This window comes from Xenopus tropicalis, chromosome 8 (genome assembly GCF_000004195.4).
Source record: "Xenopus tropicalis strain Nigerian chromosome 8, UCB_Xtro_10.0, whole genome shotgun sequence".
Lineage (NCBI taxonomy): Eukaryota > Metazoa > Chordata > Amphibia > Anura > Pipidae > Xenopus > Xenopus tropicalis.
Genome location: NC_030684.2, coordinates 49,185,519 through 49,209,799, shown reverse-complemented (window position 1 = coordinate 49,209,799; position 24,281 = coordinate 49,185,519). Strand labels below are relative to the sequence as shown.

The following is a 24,281-nucleotide window of genomic DNA, read 5'->3' as shown; positions in this document are numbered from 1 at the left end:
GAAAATAAAAGCAGTCCTCACAAGGACTATTGGGTTACAGCAGATGAGATCAGCAGGACAGCTGCCCCCAGCAGCTACATACAGAGCAGTAGAAAGTAGATTACTAGTCAGCAAAGCTGCCTAAACTGTCCCTCAAATCCCTGCACAGCTCTCTCCCTATGGGCTAATACAGAGCAGTAGAAAGTAGATTACTAGTCAGCAAAGCTACCTAAACTGTCCCTCAAATCCCTGCACAGCTCTCTCCCTATGCTAACTCATCAAGCACACACAGGCAGAATGTAAAATGGCTGCTGGGCTTCGGTTTATATATGGAAGGGAGTGGTCCGGGGGTGGTCCAGGAGGGAGAGCTGCCTGATTGGCTGCCATGTATCTGCTGGCTCTGGGGTGAGAGGTCAAAATTTGGCTCCAGCTAAGGCGAACCCAAAATTGCGAACTTCGCTAAAAGTTCGCGAACTTGCGAACACCTGATTTTCGTGCGAATTAGTTCTCCGGCGAACAGTTCGCTACATCTCTAAATGAAATGCCTCAGCTATGATTCTAAATGTCCAGGGTAATTATAATAATAATATTCTCTTACAAGAACCTCTCCAGTAACTATAGGTTGTTTGGTCCCTCAGAACTGCCTTCTGTCATCATACTATGATTCTAATTCTCTACAGGTTGTCCATTTCCAAAACTAAGGACATTCCTTAGGATAACATTTTCTAGGAACAGAAAGTCAAAATCAAGCATTGTCCTTAGGAAAGTAGCAATTATTGTTGACAGTGGGAGAATTGTACTTTTTTTTGCTTGTAAGCCCAGAATAATATTGGAACTGAGGTAGAGAAAACAGAACTAAATACAGTACACAATATAGCTGAATAGTGCATAGTGCCAGTGAATAGAGGACACTGAGCTTGTAGGCATCACAGCCTGTGCCCTGAGCATAATACCAATCTGCTGCACAGCACTGCAGGTCACAAAAGAGGTCAGCATTGATCTATTACCTGCCTGCAGCATTACTGTAAATCCCCCATGGTCCAAAATAAATTATACACTACATGTTATATGTACATATGTAGCATCACAACACTCTCTTTTGCATACTTTTCTGTCTTAATTTTTTTGGACTACATGTTCTATCATTTCCAACATATTTCACCCATGAAAACATGCTGGTAGCTGTGGTCCAGCAACATCAGGGTTGTATTCTTAAAGAACATTAATCAATAAAACCCAATGAATGCAAGAGAATCCTTCAGCTGATATGTGTTAATAATTTGGATCCATGTTCTTTGTTCCTTCATAAGGAGCTGGAAGCATTGAACACAGTGTTTATAGCACGGAAGAGTAAACAGTAGTATTGTTCTCACTTCTCATATATAGTGATGAGCGAATCTGTCCTGTTTCGCTTCAACATAAAATTTACTAAACGGCAAGAAAATTCACGAAATGGCGAATAATTCACTAAACGCATTTGCCGTGCTATTTTTTTGTCGCCCGTGTCTATTTTTTTGTCGCCCACACCTATTTTATGTGACTGTGCCCAATTTTAACGTGACTGCACCCAATTTGACGCATGACTGTGCCCTTTTTTTGACGCGACAGAGCCCAATTTGACTTGCGACAAAAAAAATTCCGCGCAACGAATTCGTACTGGTGAATAACTTTGTATCTGCAATGAAGTTTGGGCAAGCTAGAGTTCTGGGGGTTCTGGAGGGTTTAGATGCACTTTAATGTACACCCACATTAGGGATCATTTACAATGCCCCACACAGTGTGTGCCACTTTATTTGCACTTTGCCCACTGGACAGGTCATTGTTCAAACAGCTGCAGGCCCCTGTCCTCTGTTTCAGAGGGCAGAGACCTGAGGACTGCTCTTGAAAGTAGTGTGGCCTGCGTTTGGTAGCCCTTGATTGAAATGGGGTGGGTGGGAGAAGGCACATAGGTGTCCCCCTCCCGTCCCATACCTTGTGCCTCCTGGCACTGCTCTTGTCACAAATCACCAGATTTTTCATCCAGCCCTCCATACAAAGAGCAGCACAACCCTGAGCACAAGTGCTTTGTAGATGAGCACTAAGGGGAGCACTTTTGCACGCTTGGTTCTCTTGAGTGTGTTTTTGCTTTCTAAATGACCCCTATTATCTTACCTGCTGAGGAACAGAGAGTTCAACTATGGAACTCCTTCCTTGATTGCAGTAGGTTGCGCACCGCACAATTCAATCATACTGTACAATATATTAACTGTTTTTAAAGAATGACACAGAATTAGTTAAAGATGAACAAATAAAATGTTGCTTTTGCAAAACGTATTTGTTAAATTTAACAAAAGTTCTTAAATGTTTTTCAAGCCTCTGTACTCTGTAAAATGACATTGATTTGATGGCAGTTTGATATATCTCGGCAAAGCTGCTATGTTCCTCACTTATTGCGTTTCTTTGGGCAGTCAAATAAAAAGCTCACATGATTATTTTCTACAGTAAAGGGAAATTTGCTGCAATTTCCCTGCAATTGAATCACTCTGTGCATTAGGTTTACATCTAAATTCAATCTTTAAACTGTCTCTACTCTATGCGACTTTGTTCCCGTGCAGAAATGATGGATGATTGTTCTACCAACTGCAATGGAAATGGAGAGTGTATCTCTGGCCATTGTCACTGCTTCCCAGGATTCCTTGGGCCAGACTGTGCGAGAGGTATGTGTTATTAATCCCGCATTTCTTGAAATTTTCCATTTACTTGCAGCATATATTCAGTTCAGTTGCAGGGCTGCTTCCTTTCAAATTGCTACAAATAATACAAAATAACAGTGGTTTTGTTTAAATTGTTTTACATATTACATATGATTTGTATTTATTTTTCAGCAGGACTGCAAAGACTACGCATTTTCTTTCTCAGAACAAGCTTTCACTCACCACTGTTTATTCTTTTCTGTTCTCAGAAAAATGACTAATCCAAAAATGTAACCTTTTGTATTTACATGCAATTACCAAGGGGTCTGTGTGCAATTTGGCAGCTTGCTTCCAAATAAATGTATCAGTTAAATTGCTGACAAGTCCCCATGGGCCATATTATTCAGGTTTCACCAGGTTTCTACAAATAGAACATTCTTTTCACTCTTTGCATTATGCCCATAAAAGGGAAATCCTACACATGCCCATGAGGTGGTAAAAAAGAACAAAGGTCTTCTATCCATTTAAAAGCAGTATTATATCTAGCTACATCAGTCTTTTCCTAAACCATGGGCAGGTGGGTATTCTGTTACACATAGGTAAGCACTGTTCCCTTGCAGAGAGCTTGGGTCTTTGTTTTGATTTGTAATCAGAACAGTGGTATATAGTGACTGGATGCCCAATCTAATTCCTTGCCACAATAAACAAAACGAAAAATAGTTTGTCTTCCAATGACTGTAGGGAAATGATTGTACAAAATAAGGCCAAATGGATCCAAACTTTTGCCTGTTGCTGTTATATCCATCTCTAGTTTGTTGGGAAAGCTTTTCACTATATGTAGGAACATTGTCTTTGATATTTGGTTCAGTTCAGCCAAAGATGGAGGCTATCAACCCCACTGTGCAACTATGCAGTGTCAGTATGGGGGACCCAGAGACTATTTAGTGTAGACTATTTAGTGTAGACAGAAAAATTCTTTAGCCCAAATGATCCCAGACCAGCTCCTCTACCAAACTTTACAGTCAGCCTTACACATTCAAGCAGGTAGCAGTTCATTTGGCATCCACCAAACTCATACTTGTCTGTTAGCATGTTTCATCATTTCAGAGAACCAATTTCCAGCTAGAGATGTAGCGAACCTCACAAAAAAAGTTTGCGAACCCGAACCCGGGGGATCAAGGGCAAACATTTCTCTGAAAAATACGTTGTTGTAATCAGTAATCAGAAAATAAAAACAAATAAAAAGGACTATTGGGTTACAGCAGATGATCAGCACAGGACAGCTGCCCACAGCAGCTACATACAGAGCAGTAGAAAGTAGATTACTAGTCAGCAAAGCTACCTAAACTGTCCCTCAAACCCCTGCACAGCTCTCTCCCTATGCTAACTCATCAAGCACACACAGGCAGAATGTAAAATGGCTGCTGGGCTTCGGTTTATATATGGAAGGGAGTGGTCCGGGGGTGGTCCAGGAGGGAGAGCTGCCTGATTGGCTGCCATGTATCTGCTGGCTCTGGGGTGAGAGGTCAAAATTTGGCTCCAGCTAAGGCGAACCCAAAATTGCGAACATCGCTAAAAGTGCGAACTTGCGAACACCTGATTTTCGTGCGAATTAGTTCGCCGGCGAACAGTTCGCTACATCTCTATATCCAGCTTCATTGAGGGCATTAATATTAATTTCATTCCCCCAATTAGTCTTGTTAGGCTTGAATAGAGTTGATCATCCATAAAAAAACATGTCAAGCTTCTGATAAATAGCTCTTGTGCCCACAGAAAAAGCATAGAGATTGGTAGTGAAGAAGATGTGATTTTAGGAGGCAGTGCCCAGCCAAGAGATACTTGCGCCCAGGGCAAATACTGCTTGTCCTGCCTCCCACTCGCTCCTCCCTACTGTACACTTGCTGCGACAACCTCCTTCCTGCCTCAATAACATCCCTACCAGCAGGAACCCCATTCCACCACTGATTATTTCTTGGACCACTCCTGCTTTACTTAAAAGAATTTAATGCAGGGTGGGCGGGACAGGCCATGTAGTAATTTTTCTTCTAATCGCACTCCCTAGCTGCAGCACCCTTAACAGCTATCTAATCTGCCTAGTTCCAGCCCTGTTAGGAGGTAAGAGTTTCACTAAATCTCTGCCTGACTGATCCATTTGTTGTTTCCTAAACTGAGAGTAAAACTGCCTTGCTTACTGCCTCAGAGGTCTACTTGTACCTTTTCTGCATATTTTGTGTATGTATGTATGTATACATTTAGTATAAATTTAGTTATGACAATTTTAGTCATTTCTTTCTTTACTTTTAAACATGCTGCAGCTTAGCATAATAGACCTGCCACTGTAGTTATAAAGCACAAAGTACTTTTGTCAACTTAATAGTGATAAATGTTAATCCATCTAGTTTAGAGCATCCGTATCTGTTGATTTATTTGCCAACATTAAAAAGTAATTTACCTGAGCTTAATTCCAAAAGTAAAAAAATGTGAACTTTTTGTGTTTATTCATTGAATTACTGCCTTTATAAGGTCACAAAAGTATTGCCAGTACAGTAAAAGAAAAAATCAATTTCGCTAATGGTACGGAGAATGCTCATTGAAGATACGTCTTGCTAATTACTCTAATTGCGGGCATGTCATCTTAGGTAAAAATATCTTTTCCTGGCAATCAGTAGGTTAATCATGCTGCAGTAACAGTACAAGGAAGAGAAACGTTTGGACAAATAAAGAGAAGCAAAAATTTATTGTAAACAGTCTGGATAGTCTTAAAACAGTCCTCGAATGACATTGTATTCATTTGGAAGTTTAGTGGTACAAATTAAATGGTTCGCATTCTGAATAGGGAGAAGAAGACATATTTGAAATATATCATTTTCTGTACACAACCATGTTGACTTTATTGTTCTCCTTCCTGCCCACTCCAAATACTGAGACATTCCAACCATATTCCAACAACTCGGTCAATCACCCACATTGCAACCACTGAGCTATTCTTCTTAAAACGCAACTACTAGGCCACTAATCCCAGGTTTCAAACGTTGAGCCATCCCTCCTTGATTGCAATCCCTAAGCCCATTCCTCCCAGTATCAAAGTACTAAACCATCCTAGATTATGTTCTCTGGGCCATTTCTTCTAGATTCAAAACACTAAGGGGCCAATTTATTTTAAAAAAAAAATCGTATTTTTTCTAAGTTTTCATACTGTGCGTATTTTTGCCCTTTTTTCGCTAATTTGCGCAACTTTTTCGTACTGTGCGTCAAAATTTACACGACAAAAACGTATTTGTTGCAACGATTACGAAAGTTTCGGATTCATTCAAGCTTCGGTATTGTGACTTTCCTTTGGCTAGGTTGGAGCTGCACAGTGCCAGTGAGACCTATGGGAGGCTTCCAAAAACATGCACTGAAGGGTCAAAGTCAGAAAGGTTTTCCCACCGCTTACCATCGTTCGCATACGAAAATTTCGTGACTTCCGGGTCGCAATACAATATTATCGTGACTAATACAATTTTTTCATATGCATTTTTGTGACATTTACGATCATCAGAAATTATCGTATTTAATCCAATTTTACCCATTTCGGGATTCAAACTTGTACTTTGATGAATCAGCCCCTAAGCCTCTCTAGACTAGGCCATTCCTCTCATTTTCAAACACAGAGGCATTCCTTCTAGATATATAAGATTAGAATATGCAAGAGCCATCAATATCCTGTAATTTATATCCTTATAAACAGTGCTTAGTGATGTCATCAGTTATAATCAGTGCTTTGTTATGTAATTTCTGTCACATGGTTTACTGAAACTTGTGTCTTATAACAAATAATGCACCTGCTGTTGTAAAATATGAGGATATTAGAAGTCAGAATTGTGCTTTTATGTGGTCATGGAACTCCAAGGTTACTTATAATATCCTTATATTTTACAATATGGGGTACATTATTCACTATATAATATATATATATACAGTAAATTGAGCAGTACCTCCCAGATTATTATTATTCAGACAAGTCTTAGCACAGAGAGTACCATTTTCATTTTAAACAGAAATGCAGTGCAGAAAGCAGGCTAGAACAGAAGAAATTGACTAGAACATAAATAATTAATAAGACTCTGATAATATACATATGTGAAAAGTTCAACCACAGGAAAGAGTCTATAATGCAAGTGTTGAATGCAGAACAAGCAAAGTTTAAAAGTATAGGATGAAAAAATACTGTAACTTGAAGTACCCATTTTTACCTTTTTAGATTCCTGCCCCGTTCTTTGCAGTGGTAATGGAGAATATGAAAAAGGACACTGCGTGTGTCGGAACGGGTGGAAAGGTGCAGAGTGTGATGTTCCTGAGGAGCAGTGTATTGACCCAACCTGTTTTGGACATGGAACTTGCATTATGGGAGTGTGCATTTGTGTTCCAGGATACAAAGGGGAGATTTGTGAGGAAGGTTTGTAATTTCTTCATTTTATTGTAGTGCGGGGGCTACAGGCATAATTGTTCACCAATTTGTTGTAGCTAATAATTTATGTCATGTTTTTCTTATATGTTTATGTGAAGCTGTATCTTATATGTTACATGGGGTTTTTTTGCAGAGGATTGTATTGACCCCATGTGTTCAGGCCATGGAGTGTGTGTACAAGGAGAGTGCCACTGTTCTGCTGGCTGGGGAGGAGTAAACTGTGAGACTGTCTTAGCGTTATGTCAGGAGCAGTGCTCTGGGCATGGAACATTTCTCTTGGAAAGTGGTACCTGCAGCTGTGAGCCACGCTGGACAGGATCAGATTGTTCTACAGGTGTGTATTAGAATTTTACTGTTATTCATTGCCTCTCTATACAACCTTAATGCTCTTTATTCTTTCTGTTAAAATAACAAAACCTCAGGGCCCTTTGTTATGGTGTGGTCCCACTACTTTTTTTGTGCTCGGTTAATGTACATTATTGGGATTCATTTTATTTGATCAAATATAGCATTCTGTTACATTACACCTAAGGAAGGTATGCTATACTCTTCAGAGTTAGTTATAACGTGTTATGTTTAAATGTAATATAGTAGCTTTTGCTGTGTAAAGGTTTCTTTCAGCCTCTTGGACTTAACAGTCCAGGCCCTTAGTGTGTCATTCAGTGAGTTCTTGCTTTTGAACTCTAAATTTGGTGCACAGCACTGTCACAAGCTTGGGTGCCCTGCGTGTCGTAAGCAGTAAGTACCGGGCTTGTCTTTGCCTTGCATCCCTCGGTGCTCCACAGCTTTCTTCTGAATGATGAACAAGCTAGAGGAGTTCCATATTCACCAAACACCCACCCATTTTGCCAAATGCTGGAAGAGCAAGGTACTAAGTACAAAAAATGGACTTTGTATATGTTTTCTGTACTAGGCCCTTTGCCATATTGTTTATAAATGAGTTTTGCAGCATGCTGTACAGCAACTATTATTGAAGAGTTGCTTACTTCCACTTTCAATCCCAAGGAAAATAGGAAAGAAAAGCAGCAAACTGAAAGCAAGTGAATAAAGGAGTCTACATTATGTAGTCCCATATGGTTGCACATTTTCCATAACCACCTAGCACTTTGCCATATGTCTTGAAAAAGTATGGCTGTGCTTGATCATTGCAAACAATGAAAGACAATCCCATTACGTGAGTATAACAATAACGATGTAGTGTAATCAGTTGCTTAACTAGAAGATACTAGGTTACCAATTAACTCTTAGAAGTGCATACTGACATGCAGCATCAATCAGGAACCCAAGCCCAAATACTACAGTTCTTCTTTGCTCAGATTTACCTTATTAATTATATTGGTTGCCAAACTTTTTTTCAAAAAATCATGCTGCATTATTCTTAAAGGAAGAATATATTATTCATGCATGTACTGTGCAATACCCCAGCCAAACTTTAGAATACTTAAAAACACATAATAAAAAGCAGTTAGAATAAAATGTAGTGTTTTGACAAACTAGACAAGCTTGCATTAAGCTGTGAATAATTAGGTGCTCATTAGGCAAACTGCTATCTTGCAAATTTTAGTCATAATTCTAAACAGAGGTAACAAGTACATTTCCACAAAAAGTAGAATACGATGTACCAACTTGGATGCAATGCTTGTACCTACATATGTAATGTTTATGTCTGACAATTTGATTGCAAAGGTCATGCAATTACTTTGTGTTAAAGAGACTTCAACACAAAATACCATAAAAAGTTAGCAGGCTATAAAACAAAATCTTTGTGGTCAATTAAAGTTCTAGAGAAGCATCAAAGTGTTGAAACATTTTCCAAAATTTCACATTTACACCACCACCAGCAATGAAAGGTAATTATTTCCCTTTTTACAGGCCATAATTATATTTTAAACTCATTTAATTTCTTTTTTTTCATTTGGTTTTTTGTTGCAAATTTTCATTCACCATCGGTTAAATATCCCCATAAGAAGTAAGAATACAACTAATATGGTAGGAAATACATTTGTTTTTGAGTGATTTGTCTGGCTTTTTGTCATAAGGAACAATAAATTGTTCCTTCATTTATAGTCTTTGGAAGGTTGTTAATGCAAAAACTATGAGAAATAATTAGTGGTAATGTTTCACTTGAGATCATCAGGTTTGTAGCTTAAACATATGAAAACATCTTCATTAAAGCACTCCTGTGCAAAAATTAATACAAAGTTACACCCAATTAAAAACAATTGAAACAATTTAACATGGAAATCAACTCTAGAAAAAAGGTTCTTGCTCGTCTGACATGCCTGCACAACTACAGATGAAGCCACTTTGGTTTGTGTGTTTAACTCACTCACTTATCCCATTTAACACTTGAATTTAAGTCCCATCTAATTAAGGAGTTGCCTTATATAAATAATGGTGCTCTTTGAAAGGTTAATTGTGCTAAATGAGTTTACATGACTTAAGATAACACAGTTTCTTCAGTTTATCTTGAGTCATGACGCATTTAACTCCAAGTGGCTTCATCTGTAGGTTAGAACATAAAGTACAAGATAATTCTGGAATCTCTTAGCATATTTTGCCATCAGGATCTTGACCTTGAACCTACTGAATAGCCATGAAGTATAGGGCATGAAGGTGGAAGACCATGTCCTGGACTTGTGTTATCCCTTACATTGTGGGTTCAATTATTCACCACTTGAAAGTTGTTTATGAATCTAGAATCTGGCATATAGATTTGCAGCAGGCGCTCCTTTATTTGGAATACCATAAAAGACTAATGTCCCCATTTTTTGCACTCTAAACTTTGCCCACATTGGTGACCTATAATGTGACAAATGTGCAGGAAAATAAACATCTTCAGACATGGAGGCATGCAAAATGTGAAAGGATGTCTATAGATTAGCTACTTAGTTGATGATCTCTTATTATTATGTTCTTTTGAATCTGTTCTTCGGACAAAGACTTTCCCGAAAGTATGTTTTCATTTTTCTACATCAATTTTGATAGCGATATTAAAATGTTGCTGAAATACCTTTGCTTGAAATCTCGTTATAACATTTCAATAACTTTAACGCAATTATCGACTGGTAGGAACAAAGGATCAAATTTTCATCAAAATGAATGTTGAACGTTTTATATAAATATTCATGAATGAGAAAGAAGTAGCAATTCTCCAGTGTTGACTGTTTACAAACAGGGCCTTTGTGCCTAAAATATGTTTGATAACATCAAGTGATGACAAAGTAATTTGCTTTTTTTTTTTAGAAACTTATTTTTCTAATTTACTCAACACAAATGCCTCAGAAATATCAATTAAGAAGATATGTTTCAGTTTAGTAAATCCATCCTTTTCTTAGCCTTCTCCTGGCCTCAGCAGTCAGCCATCTGTTTCACAGAAAGAGTGAAGGTTAGAATGTAGTTATAAGCCTGGCTAGATCAGAAGTATTGGGGTGATATTTTTAGCTTCTCCCTTGGAAGGGCAGCCAGTATTTGCGAGTGAAAGAAAAGCATTTTCAGCTCTCAATTATTTAACCATTATCAAACCAGTCACCGTAGCAACAGTAAGAAAACACAGCTGCTGGAACTTGCATGCTATAATGTTCACCTTGGTATAATATAATATTACTAGACATTCAAAATATTATGCAGGAGCTGTTATCCAGAATGCTCAGGACCTGGGGATTTCTGGATAAGGGGTCTTTCCATAATTAGATCTTTAAGCAAAAAATCATTTAAACATCAAATAAACCCAATAGGATTGTTTCACTTCCAATAAGAATTAATTATTTATCTTAGTTGGGGATCAAGTACAAGGTACTGTTTTATTATTACAGAGAAAAATGAAATCATTTTCAAAAATTAGAATTATTTGCTTATAATGGAGTTCATGGAAGATGGCCTTTCCTTAGTTCGGAACTTTCATGATAATGGGTTTCTGGGTAACGGATCCCACACTTCCACATTAAAGTTATTTTGTTTTCATTGCATAGATTTGTTTGCATACACACATATATAAATATACAAAGGATCTCTGCACAAGGGAAACATTTACCAAACGTGCCATTTACAGTAGGTCACCATGATCTATATATCTCTAAAAAAACACATTTTTTCCAGCAATAAAATGCATTCAATTTGTAGAGGAGAGTAGTTAAAAGGAAATAAATAATCAATTATAAAGAAAATCTGGAGTGGCTGAACTATTCGAGTGCTCTGCAGTGGCTGTCAGTCTGATGATATGATGCTCATGCACAGCGAGGTTCCACACTTGCACAACATTTGTTACAGATCTAATTATATCCTTTATTATAAAGCTACACTATATGACACTGTGCTGTGCGATGAGAAAAATCACATTACAGGCAATAATGCAGCTCCAGGGAAATATATTATTGCCATGTTGGGTCAGAAACTTTTCAGTTTTCCTTCCTCTAAAGCAATATAAATAGTGTCCTTAATAGGCTTAACCTCTTGTCCTTGAGTTTTTAAGGTTGAACTTGAGGACCTGCGTCCTCTGCTATTGTTATTGTATTGTAACATGAAGTAATTAGTGTTAGGAAAGAATAGTTAACACAATACCACATATCTGCAACAATATTGATGTTGCTCATAGATAGAAGGTTGATGTCAGGGTATTGTGTTCAAAGCATCCAGAAAATAGGATAGACCTTCATTAGAACTTTAGAGTTTCTTCATTTAAGGACTGCAAAGGGGATAATCTTCTAGGGTGAGGTAGTGGGTTCCTGAGGAGTGGAGCAGTACTAGGATGTAGCACTGACATTATAAAGATGAGGACAGATTTTTACACATACCTTAATGGTGCTTATCCAAAAATGTCCCTGAAAGGTATTTGCAGTGATTCCTCATGGGACCTGACACTTTAGACCTTTACAATTTTCTCAGATATTGTATAGATTTAACCTATAAATATTGTCAGTTCACTTCTTTAGCTGCCCATTAGGGATCACATTTAGGTCAAAGCCAAAGTGGTAACTGTGTTACCCAGTATGACCTTATCTATGTATTTTGCTTCGCTGACATTTGCCAAGAGGCTTACAACAAATGGTTGCACACAATCATGTTGATTCCATCACTCATCTGTCACTTATTGCAACACTGTCCCAAACTGACTAGCGCATAAGGCATTTAGCATCTCCCCAGTGACAAGCAGGAATCTCTGGTGATGCTCACTGCAATGGCTGCTGGCAAATGCTTGCCCTATGCACACAAGATGTTTAAATACTTTAGGGCTTGTGTAATATAAGGTGCAAAGTTTGCTACACCTATAGCACCTGTTTAAATGCAAATATCTTATTGGTTGCTATGGGTCACTGCTCCTGGCCAAACGCTATGCCATTTATTACATATGCAGGTTTGTATATAGACATTGAACCAGTGCAGCCTTAAATATCCTGTATCTGTTTATCAGGCTTCTCTGAATCCTGCTCACGCAGGTTACTTGCTGTACTGATGCATAGAGAGCTAGACGTGTTATAGGTATAAACCTTTTGAAACAGATATAGTATCAGGGAATATTTTAGCTTCTGGCACACATAGAACTTTACTTCTCCACATATTTTATTGCGGCACAGTGCTTATTTAAAGCTATGGCATTGAATGGCTGAAAATAAATGTATAGATAAGGAAGCAGCATTTATCATCTTAAATTTCAATCTGTTTAAAAGGTGTCTATTTTAGCAGATATCATAATCAGCTTAATTGTACCTATTTTATTTAATTGCTATGAATCATTTATGTCATTTTTTCTGCCTTGGGTCCTGAATTGACACGATAGACACCTATAACAGGCAATTTCATTATTTACGTTTCCTAATATCACTCCCGTGGGAGATTGCACATGCATTTTAAGGTACTTTATATAATTTTATACATAAATACTGTGTGTGTTTGTATGAGTGATAATTCATTTTCAGTCATAATGTCTCTTTAGCCATTAGCAATCAGAAAAGACATACCATGTCTAGCCAATAAAAGCTAGGCTGAAACGTTCCCTGTTAGAGAGTTTTCTTTTTATGCCAATGCAAACACAACTCAGTACCCTAAGGGGAAAACATAACCCTTTTAGGTAACATTCATTTTGCTACCCTTACCTTATGAAATGAAGTATGAATCCTCTTATTTGCATCACAGTCCCTGTCTTGCAGGTTGTATTGATTTTGTTTTCACAGAGTGAAAATTGACTTTACCTCTGTTATTATAGAAGACCACAGAGGAATTGATAATGCTAAAGTGCTAAAATGTTATATGAATGGGAATTCCTATTCTCACTTACAAATATACTGTAAAGTTACTCACAAGGCAAGAAATAGCAAAGCCTCCCACTTTCTTTACATATGCAATTGTTCGAAAATACTTTCTATATTATTGCATTAAACAACACCAAGGTTTCTGAAGAAGGGTGGGTGCACATTACAAATTTTTGCCGTTTCACAAATGTTTGGGTGAAGGGAAACAGATTCTCTCCTAATTACTAAATACCATTATTTGCCATAAACATACCTTCATATTAAGTGCTACTTTGAGTCATACTTTACATTTAAATTTTGCCAAGACCCCCAAATGTACTATTTGCTGCCCCAAATGGAAGAAATAAGAGGCAAAAATGATTTAAAATTCACAGAACCAGCTGACTGCTATTTGGGGGGGGGGGGGGTTCATATCTTGACAGGTGTTTGCAACTATGGAGCACTGATTAACTTCCAACCAGGAATTGTTCTCTCAGTGGATAGTATGCCTTTCCCTTAGCTACCACCATCAAAAGAAGGTTTGCCAATTGTGCTCGCTAATGGTGGACATCAAAGACTAATGAAAACAAAAATAAATCTTTTATAATTGTGCCACTGCTCGTTTGTTTTGTAGAACAAAATTGCACATGGTATGACAATAAAGTGTCCTCATCTTATTAAATACAGCATCTCTTTTAGTTGGTTAATGTTTAATGTCATCTCCAAAGAGAGAATATATTGCTTGGCGTCAAGAGATCAGAAAGAGAAATTTCAAAGAAATGCTTCTTAAACTTTAAAATAAGGGATGTGGTGACATGACATTAGTTTCTGATATAAAATGCAGTATAATGTAATATGATCTGGGAGATCTAGATGCCAAGGTCTAGACTTTCAAAAAAAAAAAAGGGGTTTGGCATATTGTGAAAAGGTGGCGTATGCACTCCTATCTCTAAAAGCCAGATTCATCTGCTTAGGCTGAAAAGACCATAAGCTCTTCAATACTACAGTTTGTTTGCAATTGTAATATAAATTCCTAAATTATTGAAAGGAATTCATGTGTTAAACAGGGGATTGCTCCCTTTAACAGTCTAAAAGGGCATATTTTTGTTCCTGATAACAAGTCTACTGTCTGCCTGGGCACCTTGGGTTGAGCCCTGACAACTAAATAGTATGGGGTTTCAATTGAGAAAAAACACAATCCATTTTAGGTTTGAAATCTGGGTCATTGTGAGCTATGTGTCTCCACTGGGCCTCTGACTGGACTCCCATCTGCCCCCTCTGATGGCCAGAGAATGACAGCCACATATGTGATACTGATATACCTGTTACTGTATATAAAATATTTTACTCAGCCTAATATTTTTTAATCTTAAATTCTATAGCGCTATATCCTATTTCCTCTCCCTCTCTGGGCTGTGTTGTGCATTCAAGCTTTATGCAGTGCTATGGGGTAGTGTAAGCCTGACACGCACACACATATAGGCACATAAACACACACATGACACAACAGACAAGCAGGCTATAGATCAGCATTGAGTCATTTCACCATTTTCCACTGAACAAAAGAGAGTGCCAGCATTGATTTAACTAACTGGCCTTTTTGTATACATACAAACATATATGCAGTACTTTTAACATGACATACAAAGCTGCTACATTTTGTCATGATTACAAGCTTTTAAAATCTTGATTCCATGTGCATTGCCATCATTCTCTGAAGTTTATAGCTCTTGCTATTTGCTAAACAATTACGTTCAGTCAGAATCAGCCAAACTGGCAGCTGATTTTCAGTCGACTCAATCATCTCTAGAAACTCCAAGCCTTGAAGGGGATGAAAAGTCTCCAAAAAAGTTAATTGACTGAAGGTTCTCCCTATGAACAATTTAGCAATTTGCTTTATTTTTATCAGCCTGTTTTGAGGAAAACAAAAAGCTAAAAACCTTATTTTTCTCAAAGGAGTTAATTTCCAATGCAGAGGTCTTCATCAGTCAGAAGCATTTGTGCGATGGGGGCCCCTGTATAGAGAATTAACCCCAGGTCCTGCAGTAATCCAAAAGGGAAAATATAGGCATTAAAGCGTTTTTGTTCAAAATCAGATGATTAAAAAAATGAGAAAATCCAAGTACTGTAAATTACAGATTTTTTGAAAGAACCTTTGCTAGACCCAGTATTACAGCTGCTATATATATACTTTACATGACCTTTATGATGTCAAAGGAAACCTTGAGGGCATTGTAATAAGTCAGAGGTAAAAGCAAACCAGTATGGTTACTCATTAAGTACTTGTGTGCAATATCAACTCTACAGCTATTCCAATCCAGGTTAAAAGCTATTACAGAAAGTAATCATTGCAGTATTCTTGTGATTTTTCACATACACAGGCAACCTTCAAAACTTTACGTTCTGATAAAATATATTAATTATAAGTATGCAATTAGCAAAGTGAAATATTATTGCAAATGGCTAAATACTATTTCTAACTGTTGCCCTGGCAACATATATAAGCAGAATATGTTAATCTAAAGACAAAAAGATCAGTATTTGCTAATATATTGCAAGCAGTAACTACCAATGAACAAGCAAATGCAAGTCTTGCAGAATGTGAAAGCTTTTGCCTTTGCAAACAGACATGACAAATGACAACAGTGGAAACAATAGAGCTTTAGCAGTACTTTGCTTGTACTTTACTTGATACTTACCTTTTTTACCTTTAGGAATTACTGCTGCTCTTAATTGTGAGCCTTCAAAATGTTAGATTCTATATGGATCTGTGAATGTTAAGGACCCCAACATCAAATGAAATTTGAATGAAAGAGTAATTAAATAATGTAAATGGGGGGGGGGGGGGGTCACAACAACAAGGTATTAAAAAGTAAAATAAGAAGTAAACAGGTGACCAATAACTTCTACCTGCTGATTGGTTGCTATAGGTTACTGCTCCTGGGCAAATGTAGTGCTTTTTATTACACAACCAAACCCCATTTGGTCTCATCTGAGGGATAATGACATAGTCTCTCTATAACATGGATCCCCAAGCTTTTCTACCTGTGAGCCACACTCTAATGTAAAATTAGTTGGGGAGCAACAAGCATGAAAATGTTCATGAGGGTGCCATATAAGGGCTGTGATTGGCTATTTGGTAGCTTCTATGTGGACTGGCAGCCTAAATTAGGCTCTGTTTGGCAGTACAAGTGGTTTTTATGCAACCAAAACTTGTCTCCAATCCAGGAATTCAAAAATAAGCATCTGCTTTGAGGCCACCGAGAGCAACATCCAAGGGGTTGGGGAGCAACATGTTGCTCACGAGCAGCTAGTTGGGGATCACTGCTCTATACAGTATGGTACCATTATACTTTGGATTATGAAGACTACATTCCTCATTGCCATTCTTATCCCTTCAACAATGTGTAACACAAATACTTAAAATGTATGACACTGAAAGGTTTCAATTGACCCTATAAAGTTTAAAATCTTGCATGCCAATAGCAGAATGAAAGCCGCTGTGTCTATTTTCCCTCTGGCTTCATTTTTTACCTATACTGAGACTCTATAAAAATGTCCAGCACAAATAAATATCATGTGACTTTGTAGAACAGCAAAACCATTATTTAAATAGATATTTAATTGGCATGGAAAGCAACACAGTTTTAAGTGCTGGTTCACGGATTGCATATGCTAGTCAGTTAGGAGGTATCAGATCCCCCAGGGAGGTTCATCCCATCAGCAATACTCTGCTCATTAACCTAAGAGTTTGATGTAATCCCATAAGAAAACAAACTGAATACATGAATAATCTTACAAGAAATGCAGAGAAAAATAGACACCCCCACTCCCCCCCCCCAAAAAAAACAAAACCTTCTGTCTTGTGTAAGAAAAAAAAGTTTCCAGCAAACCTTCTGAGGCCAACCTTGTCTTCTAAAAATGAATTACTGGAGGAAGTAACATTAAAAAGAAGCTTTCAAAAGTCTTCTAAAGCAAATGAGATATGACACTGCGGTTTTCCGAGTTGTAAATTGCCCAGCTGCTAACAGTTTGTTTTCATTTCCTTCTTCTTCTTTGTCTGAACATACAGTAATGAGATTGTTATTGATGGGGATTTTATATTAAGCCTTAACTCCTTCATCACAGAAAGGTTTATGGTGCCAGTGGGTAAAAATACCAGACTGTAAGGTGGTTAATAATTATTAACCTTTACTGAGATAGCACCTCCATATTCTTATTTACAGAGGTTAAACCTTATTCACATCAGTCCATGCCTCAGTGAAGCAATTTAGGGTCACACAAATTGAGGCCAGTTTTTATCAAGAGCCAAATAATCTGTGATTTTAGAATATGAAAAAAATTGAAGTACTTTGAGGAAACCCACACAAATATGTATTCATATTGTATATGCCTTCAACCCCATGTAAATATAACAATACTCAAAAAACCCACTGTTTTAGTTGCTCATTGGCACTGACAAAAAAACATATGTCTAGTATTAGATTGAACCGCATTGAGATAAGTATGACACTTATATCACTAATAAAACTCATAAATAAGTAAAATAAGTACAGCAAAGAGTTGAAAGGTATCATTAGCACACATATTAATTGGTGTACATATTATGCTCTCTTGTTATGACCACCAGACTATGAAAAAAGCCCATTTCTACAATATTTCCAAGTGATTTTTGTGTCAAATAATATGTCATTTAAGATAAATTAAAGAGTTAAGTGATATCCCTTTTTTAGCATATCAGCAAGCCTTGGGATTCTGTTGAAAGAGCTTGCAAAAATGAAATGTCTAAATGGATGGTCTTCAGGCAGTTTCCTTTCCACGGTGTATGCAAGTGTTTTATACAACATGCATTGCTTTTTAAAGAACAACAACTGTACTTATGAGCATGGAAAATATTTGCTAAGGGGTTGTGATAGGGTTACACAAATAAAGAGAAAATGCTGTTAAGAGTTTAAGTTAACATTATACTATAAAGCAGGGATTCCCAACCTTTTATACTTGTGAGCCACATTCAATTGTAAAAAGAGCTGGGGAGTAACACGAGCATTAAAAAAAGTTCATGGGGTGCCAAATAAGGGCTGTGATTGGTTAATTGGAAGCCCCTATGTGGACTGGCAGCCTACAGGAGGCTCTGTTTGGCAGTACACATAGGGGCCGATTCACTAAAGGTCAAAAAAACGAGTGCTATTTATAGCATGCGTTAAAAATAAAATCACTTCTTATTTTTTGCAAGTTAACAATCGACCACAGACAATTACCAGCTGCAATTTTTTTTAGTACGTGTTTAACGCTTCATATGTGTTTGTGAATCATGCGTTAGTATTATTTCTATATGAGTGATAATGCATGCAAAATGACGTTGATGAATCGGTACTTAATTATCGCATGCTTTTTAAGCAAAAAAGTAAAGTATGCGATAAGCGCTAACGACCTTTAGTGAATCGGCCCCATAGTTTTTATGCAACTAAACCTTATCTCCAAGCCAGAAATTCAGAGATAAACACCTGTTTTGAGGCCACTGGGAGCAACATCCAAGGGGTTGGGGAGCAACATGCTGCTCACGGGACACTGGTTTGGGATCACTGATGTAAAGATAGATTAAAATGTCCTTTTATACTAAACCCATTTTGTCTGCCTTGTCATATGCATTAAGAAGGTCGTTTTAGGCAACAAACACATACAGTAAATAACATGACACAGGCCATGGAAAGATTCAAGGAATGAGAATAATTCTGTTTCAATACGTATTTTCTCTTTTGTCAATCAGTATCAGGTAACCTACTAACATTCCAGCCAACTGCATACACCATTTTCAGTACAGTACATCAGCACATTAATTTTGTAAAAATCCTAGATTATTTATTGAAGTGTCATTAAGCATGATGTTTTGAGTGAATAGTACCTGACCTGGGTGGCTTGAATTCCCCACACTCTGCATATAAGAATTGTCCATCCACACCACATTAAAAGCCTGAATAGTAGCTGGAGTTGCAGTAGTAATGCTCCTAGGGGTGGAGTTGTATCAGCAATTGGATAACCATTAGGCAAGCTAGTATCCCCTAGGCATATACCTTGGAAGGTAAGAGGTTAATTTAAAGGATATAAAGACCTATAAGACCTGCATGATAAACTGTGAGGAAACATTGCTTGGCAACTGAAGCTGTACAACTGTAGCCATACTATTTATGGTAATATTTAACAAGTGCATTCATTAGGGCTAAGTCTTCCCTTATAACAGTGTATAATTTCAGCGTTGCTTATTGAGTGAGGAGGAACCTCCTAATCACACCAGCGTTCACTTAAAGTGGAAATGAAAATTAAGTATAAGCTTTATCTCATGGAAATAAGCAACTCTCTAATTATAATCAATTAAAAATGTTGGACCCTTTCTAAAATAATCAAATTACCCCTCATTATCTGCCTCTCAGCAATCTATTACTCTTCATTCTCTCCTTATGCAGAAGTCAGGGTCAGATTTTGATTGACAGGTAGGTCTAATACATCTTTTTTTGGGGGGGCTACCTTTTCTAGCAGACTTATTAGAGAGTTAACTCTATAAATAACAGACTCTTGCAAACTAATGGAGTCCAGCAAAGTCCTGCATGTAGAGACACAGTATTTCTGGTTATTTTGAAAGGGCGAGCTCTAATACATCTTCTAGATGAAGGGTGCACCCCTCCAAAGAGTGTATTAGACCTGTCAATCAAAGGCTGACTCCAACTTCTGCATGACGAGAGAATGAAGATAGACAATTTGCTGAGAGAGAGATAATGAAGAGTATCGTTTTTTATTTCCGAAACGGTACAGACTTTGTAATTTATTATATTTAGAAAGTTTCTAATTTCAGCAAGATGAAGATTATATTAAATATTCATTTTTGTGATAGTGCACTGTTAAGTACTTCTTAGAGTTGAATCAATCCTATTATTAACAGCAGAAATAGCAGATGCAGTCAGAAGCCTCAATGCATTCCCACTAGGTTCCATTCTGCCCCTAAACCTACCCACCACATTTCACTCTGCAGCTTACAGTGAGAAAATGTATCTTCTTCATGGACATTTAAACCAAAATGGCTTATACAGTAATGGACAACATGCTTACTTTATGAACAATAATAGCTAATATATTGCTTGTATCGTTTTCCCTTAAACAACAATGGTTTTCAATGTCAAATAAAAAGGCAATTCCACATTAAAGCTAATGGATTTTGCCCATTATGTCTGATTGTCAATATTTATCTACATTTATATGGAATTTGATATTCATAAATGTATAAATGTACAAACCTTATTCTGTTATTTGATTTTGCAACAGAAAACGTGGTCAGTTGGAGCAAAATCGATTATTGAATGCGCAGCTTAATAAACATGAAAAGGCAAATTCAGAAATATTGTAGACAAACTTACATTTCCAACCTTTACAACCATGCCCCTTAGTCAGGAAGATGTGTATTAAAGTGGAAGTAGAATGCTTACAAGATATTTTGCCTTTTCACAAAGAAATGAGACCCGCATAGAATTCATAAACATGATGTATTTTTACAGTCACTTTGCAGCAGCGCGGTATTACCTCATCTTTTATACTTGTGTATGTTATAGCAATTATGTACAGCACTATGATGATACTAGGGTATTGCTGAGGCCACAAGAGTTAACAGAAGAGAATCATAGTTAATATTCTAAATGAAGCAAAAATCTGCATAGGATAACAACGAATGGGATAATAGAGGCTACAGCAGAAGTGTTACTGGTAATTTAATTTCTTCTAAAGGACTGTAGTGTTTTGTTATAGCGCACAATCCTTAATTGGGATTTGCATAGCTGTGAGTATACTGGCAATGCTATAATTAAACTTTGCATGAAATTCTAATGCACGCCTTCATTTTCAATCTTAGAGCTCTGCTCGGTGGACTGTGGAAGTCACGGTACTTGCTCAGGGGGAGTCTGTAAATGTGAAGATGGCTGGGGAGGAGCCAGCTGTGATGAACGCACATGTCATCCAATCTGTGCAGAGCATGGCCTGTGTAAGGATGGAAAATGCGAATGCAGTCCAGGATGGGAGGGAGAGCAGTGCACAATAGGTAAGTTTTCCTCTAGGTTGATGGTTAACTATTTTTGACACACACAAAAGAACCTCTTTTCTCATTGATACAAATGTAGAATTTAATTATAACAAAACCACAACATGGTTTCATGTAATGGAGCCAATGTTGTTGTTGTTATCAAGCAATGAGCAACATTACTCAGCTCCTATGAACTCACTTTTGAGAATTTGGCTGAAAGTCCCTGTTGATTATAGAAAGGAGCAGTCAATGTAAAATTTCTAGATAGGCACATTCAGCACTGGCTGGTTCTTCAAATTCTGTCATGCAGAGAACACCCTGCTTGACAAGATGAATGCTAAGCTCTATACTGTTCTTCACCTTATTAAGAAAGGACAGGATGCATGAATCTATGGACCATTTACACTTAGGTAGAGATGTAGCGAACTGTTCGCCGGTGAACTAATTCGCGCAAACATCGGGTGTTCGGAAGTTCGGAAGTTCGCAAACTTTTCGCGTATGTTCGCAATTTGGGTTCGCCGCGTTTTTTTTTCCGCTGCGTTTTTTCTCGGCCTAAAAACGCCGCACAAGCCACACATGGCGTTTTTCAGCCTAGTACTGGTGTAAGCAAATCCCGTTTCCATGGTGCTAATAGTGCGAAATAGCAAAAAACGTCGCGTATTTCCGCTAGGTCTGCCAGCTGCCTTTGCGGTTTTACGCAACGCTGTGTCAACAAAGTATTTTTCAGAGAAATTTTTGCCCTTGATCCCCCTCCTGCATGCCACTGTCCAGGTCATGGCACCCTTTAAACAACTTTAAAATCAGTTTTCTGGCCAGAAATGGCTTTTCTAGGTTTTAAAGTTCACCTTCCCATTGAAGTCTATGGGGTTCGCAAAGTTCGCGAATATACACTTAGGTAGAGGGATTTCATGCATAGCCAGAGGAGATACTCACCAAGTTGAAATAGGACAATACGACAAACATTTACATAGCTGTCCAACTGGAGGCCCACAGGCTGGGTGTGGCACTCCAAAGAATTTTTATGGCCCCCAGTCTATTCAAAGGTTCCATAGATTTCACTGTATGCTATATAAAAATAACTCGCCTACTACATGTTATAAGTTGGGCAGCACTGACACAACAGATAATAGCATACAATGCCATTCATGCCTCTGTGCATAGCTATAGAATGAAAACATATAAAATGGGAACTTTGCCCTCGAAGAAAGTGTTTATTTGTAGGTGCTGGACAGATACAAACTTTAAATGAATATTAAAAGTTTACCTTTTTTGGTGTCACTGGCCCTTTAAATCATTGTATATACATTTAGGCTTTGAAGCAAGTTGGGGATAAAGTATTAATAGGCAGATGTAAGCATTGAGTCAGAAGCCAACAGCTATACTAAAACTTTAATTATGTGTTTTTGTAGTTTTAAGGAAATAGTTGAACATATTCTGTTAGATGTTTTACATTAGGGTTTATTCACACTGATGTACATTACAGTAACTGTGACATAGAAACATAATGCCTCAAATACGCATGTAAGAAACTTGCCTTGCAGATTTCAAAGATAAGATATTCAGACGTATTATGGAAATTAGGAAATTTAAACCATGCTTACTGCACGGCATAAACTGTCCGTATTACTTTATTAAGATTCCATTTTTCTCCAATAATTCCTCATTCTAGGGAGGCTAAAGAGATGATTTTATGTTAATTTGAGAGATAGACGTCCCCTTGCAGAAAACATTACTGAGATACAGTATCACACTGAGTCTCATTACATAAGTTTCAAAATAATGTTCAAAATGGAATGGAAAGTAAATGAAATTTGAAAATTGTCTGTTTGAATGGCAATAAAGACATGTTGATGAACATAGATTATTTCTCTATTTTTGCTCTGATCTTTTCAAGTAACTTACTATCCTAGCATAGTGAATAATTAGAAATCCTTACTGACCTTATTGATTTGTTCTTTAAAAGGCAACAAATGCAGTATGTATAGTTTAATTTTGTGAGTTGATTATTACCTAAGTACAAAGTACAGGTATGGGACCTGTTATCCAGAATGCTTGGGACCTTGGGTTTTCGGGATAAGGGGTCTTTTCGTAATTTGGATCTTCATACCTTAAAAAATGCTAAAAATGTATTTAAACAGTAATTAAACCCCATGGGATTGTTTTGCCTCCAATGAGAATTCATTATATCTTAGATGGGATCAAGTACAAGGTACTGTTATATTATTATAGCAAAAAATAAATTACTTTTAAAAGATGTGAATTATTTGATTAAAACAGAGTCTATGGCCTTTCTATAGTTCGGAACTTTCTGGATAATGGGTCCTATTTCTGTACATTTAGGGGGATATTTATCATGCTGTGTAAAAAGTGGAGTAAACCATTTCCAGTGATGTTGCTCATAGCAGCCAATCAGATGCTTTGCTTTGGTTTTCTAGCTCTTAAAATCTAATTGCTGATTGGTTGCCCTTCACTTCACTTTTTACATAGCATGATAAATATACCCCTCAGTCTGTTAACTAGCAAGTCTCTGTAACACCACTTTTAAAACTATGTCCTATTACAAATAGAAATATGATACCTTATTCAAGGAATGTTGGAGACCCAAATCTCAATATTTTTTTCTTTCTTTTATAGCACAATACTTGGATGCAGTAAGAGGTAAGATAAATAGATAAAAGTTCTGCGCAAAACTTTTTACAAAACATCCTGAATTCATTTTTCAATTTATTACACGACCTGACAATGGTTCAATAGTTTCTAGGTAAAATTGGTATTCATAGGAAAGATAAAGTATATCTGGTGTCGGGTTATAGACATGTAGCCATGACAGCTATTGATTGACTACACTTTTATTCTAGCAGCCAATCTATAAGCATGCATGGAGCATCATT

General features: G+C 37.3%; 1 protein-coding gene across 2 annotated transcripts in view; it reads left to right on the top strand.

Annotated features, from left to right (window-relative positions):
• tenm1 (teneurin transmembrane protein 1) overlaps window positions 1–24,281 on the top strand; it is a 373,978-nt gene that overhangs the window by 245,148 nt on the left and 104,549 nt on the right. For both annotated transcript variants that reach the window (XM_031891499.1, XM_031891500.1), the window contains 5 exons: window positions 2,574–2,675; window positions 6,895–7,089; window positions 7,235–7,435; window positions 21,223–21,408; window positions 24,025–24,048. In XM_031891499.1, coding sequence (XP_031747359.1) covers window positions 2,574–2,675; window positions 6,895–7,089; window positions 7,235–7,435; window positions 21,223–21,408; window positions 24,025–24,048 — 708 coding nt within the window. The remainder of the gene's footprint in view (window positions 1–2,573; window positions 2,676–6,894; window positions 7,090–7,234; window positions 7,436–21,222; window positions 21,409–24,024; window positions 24,049–24,281) is intronic.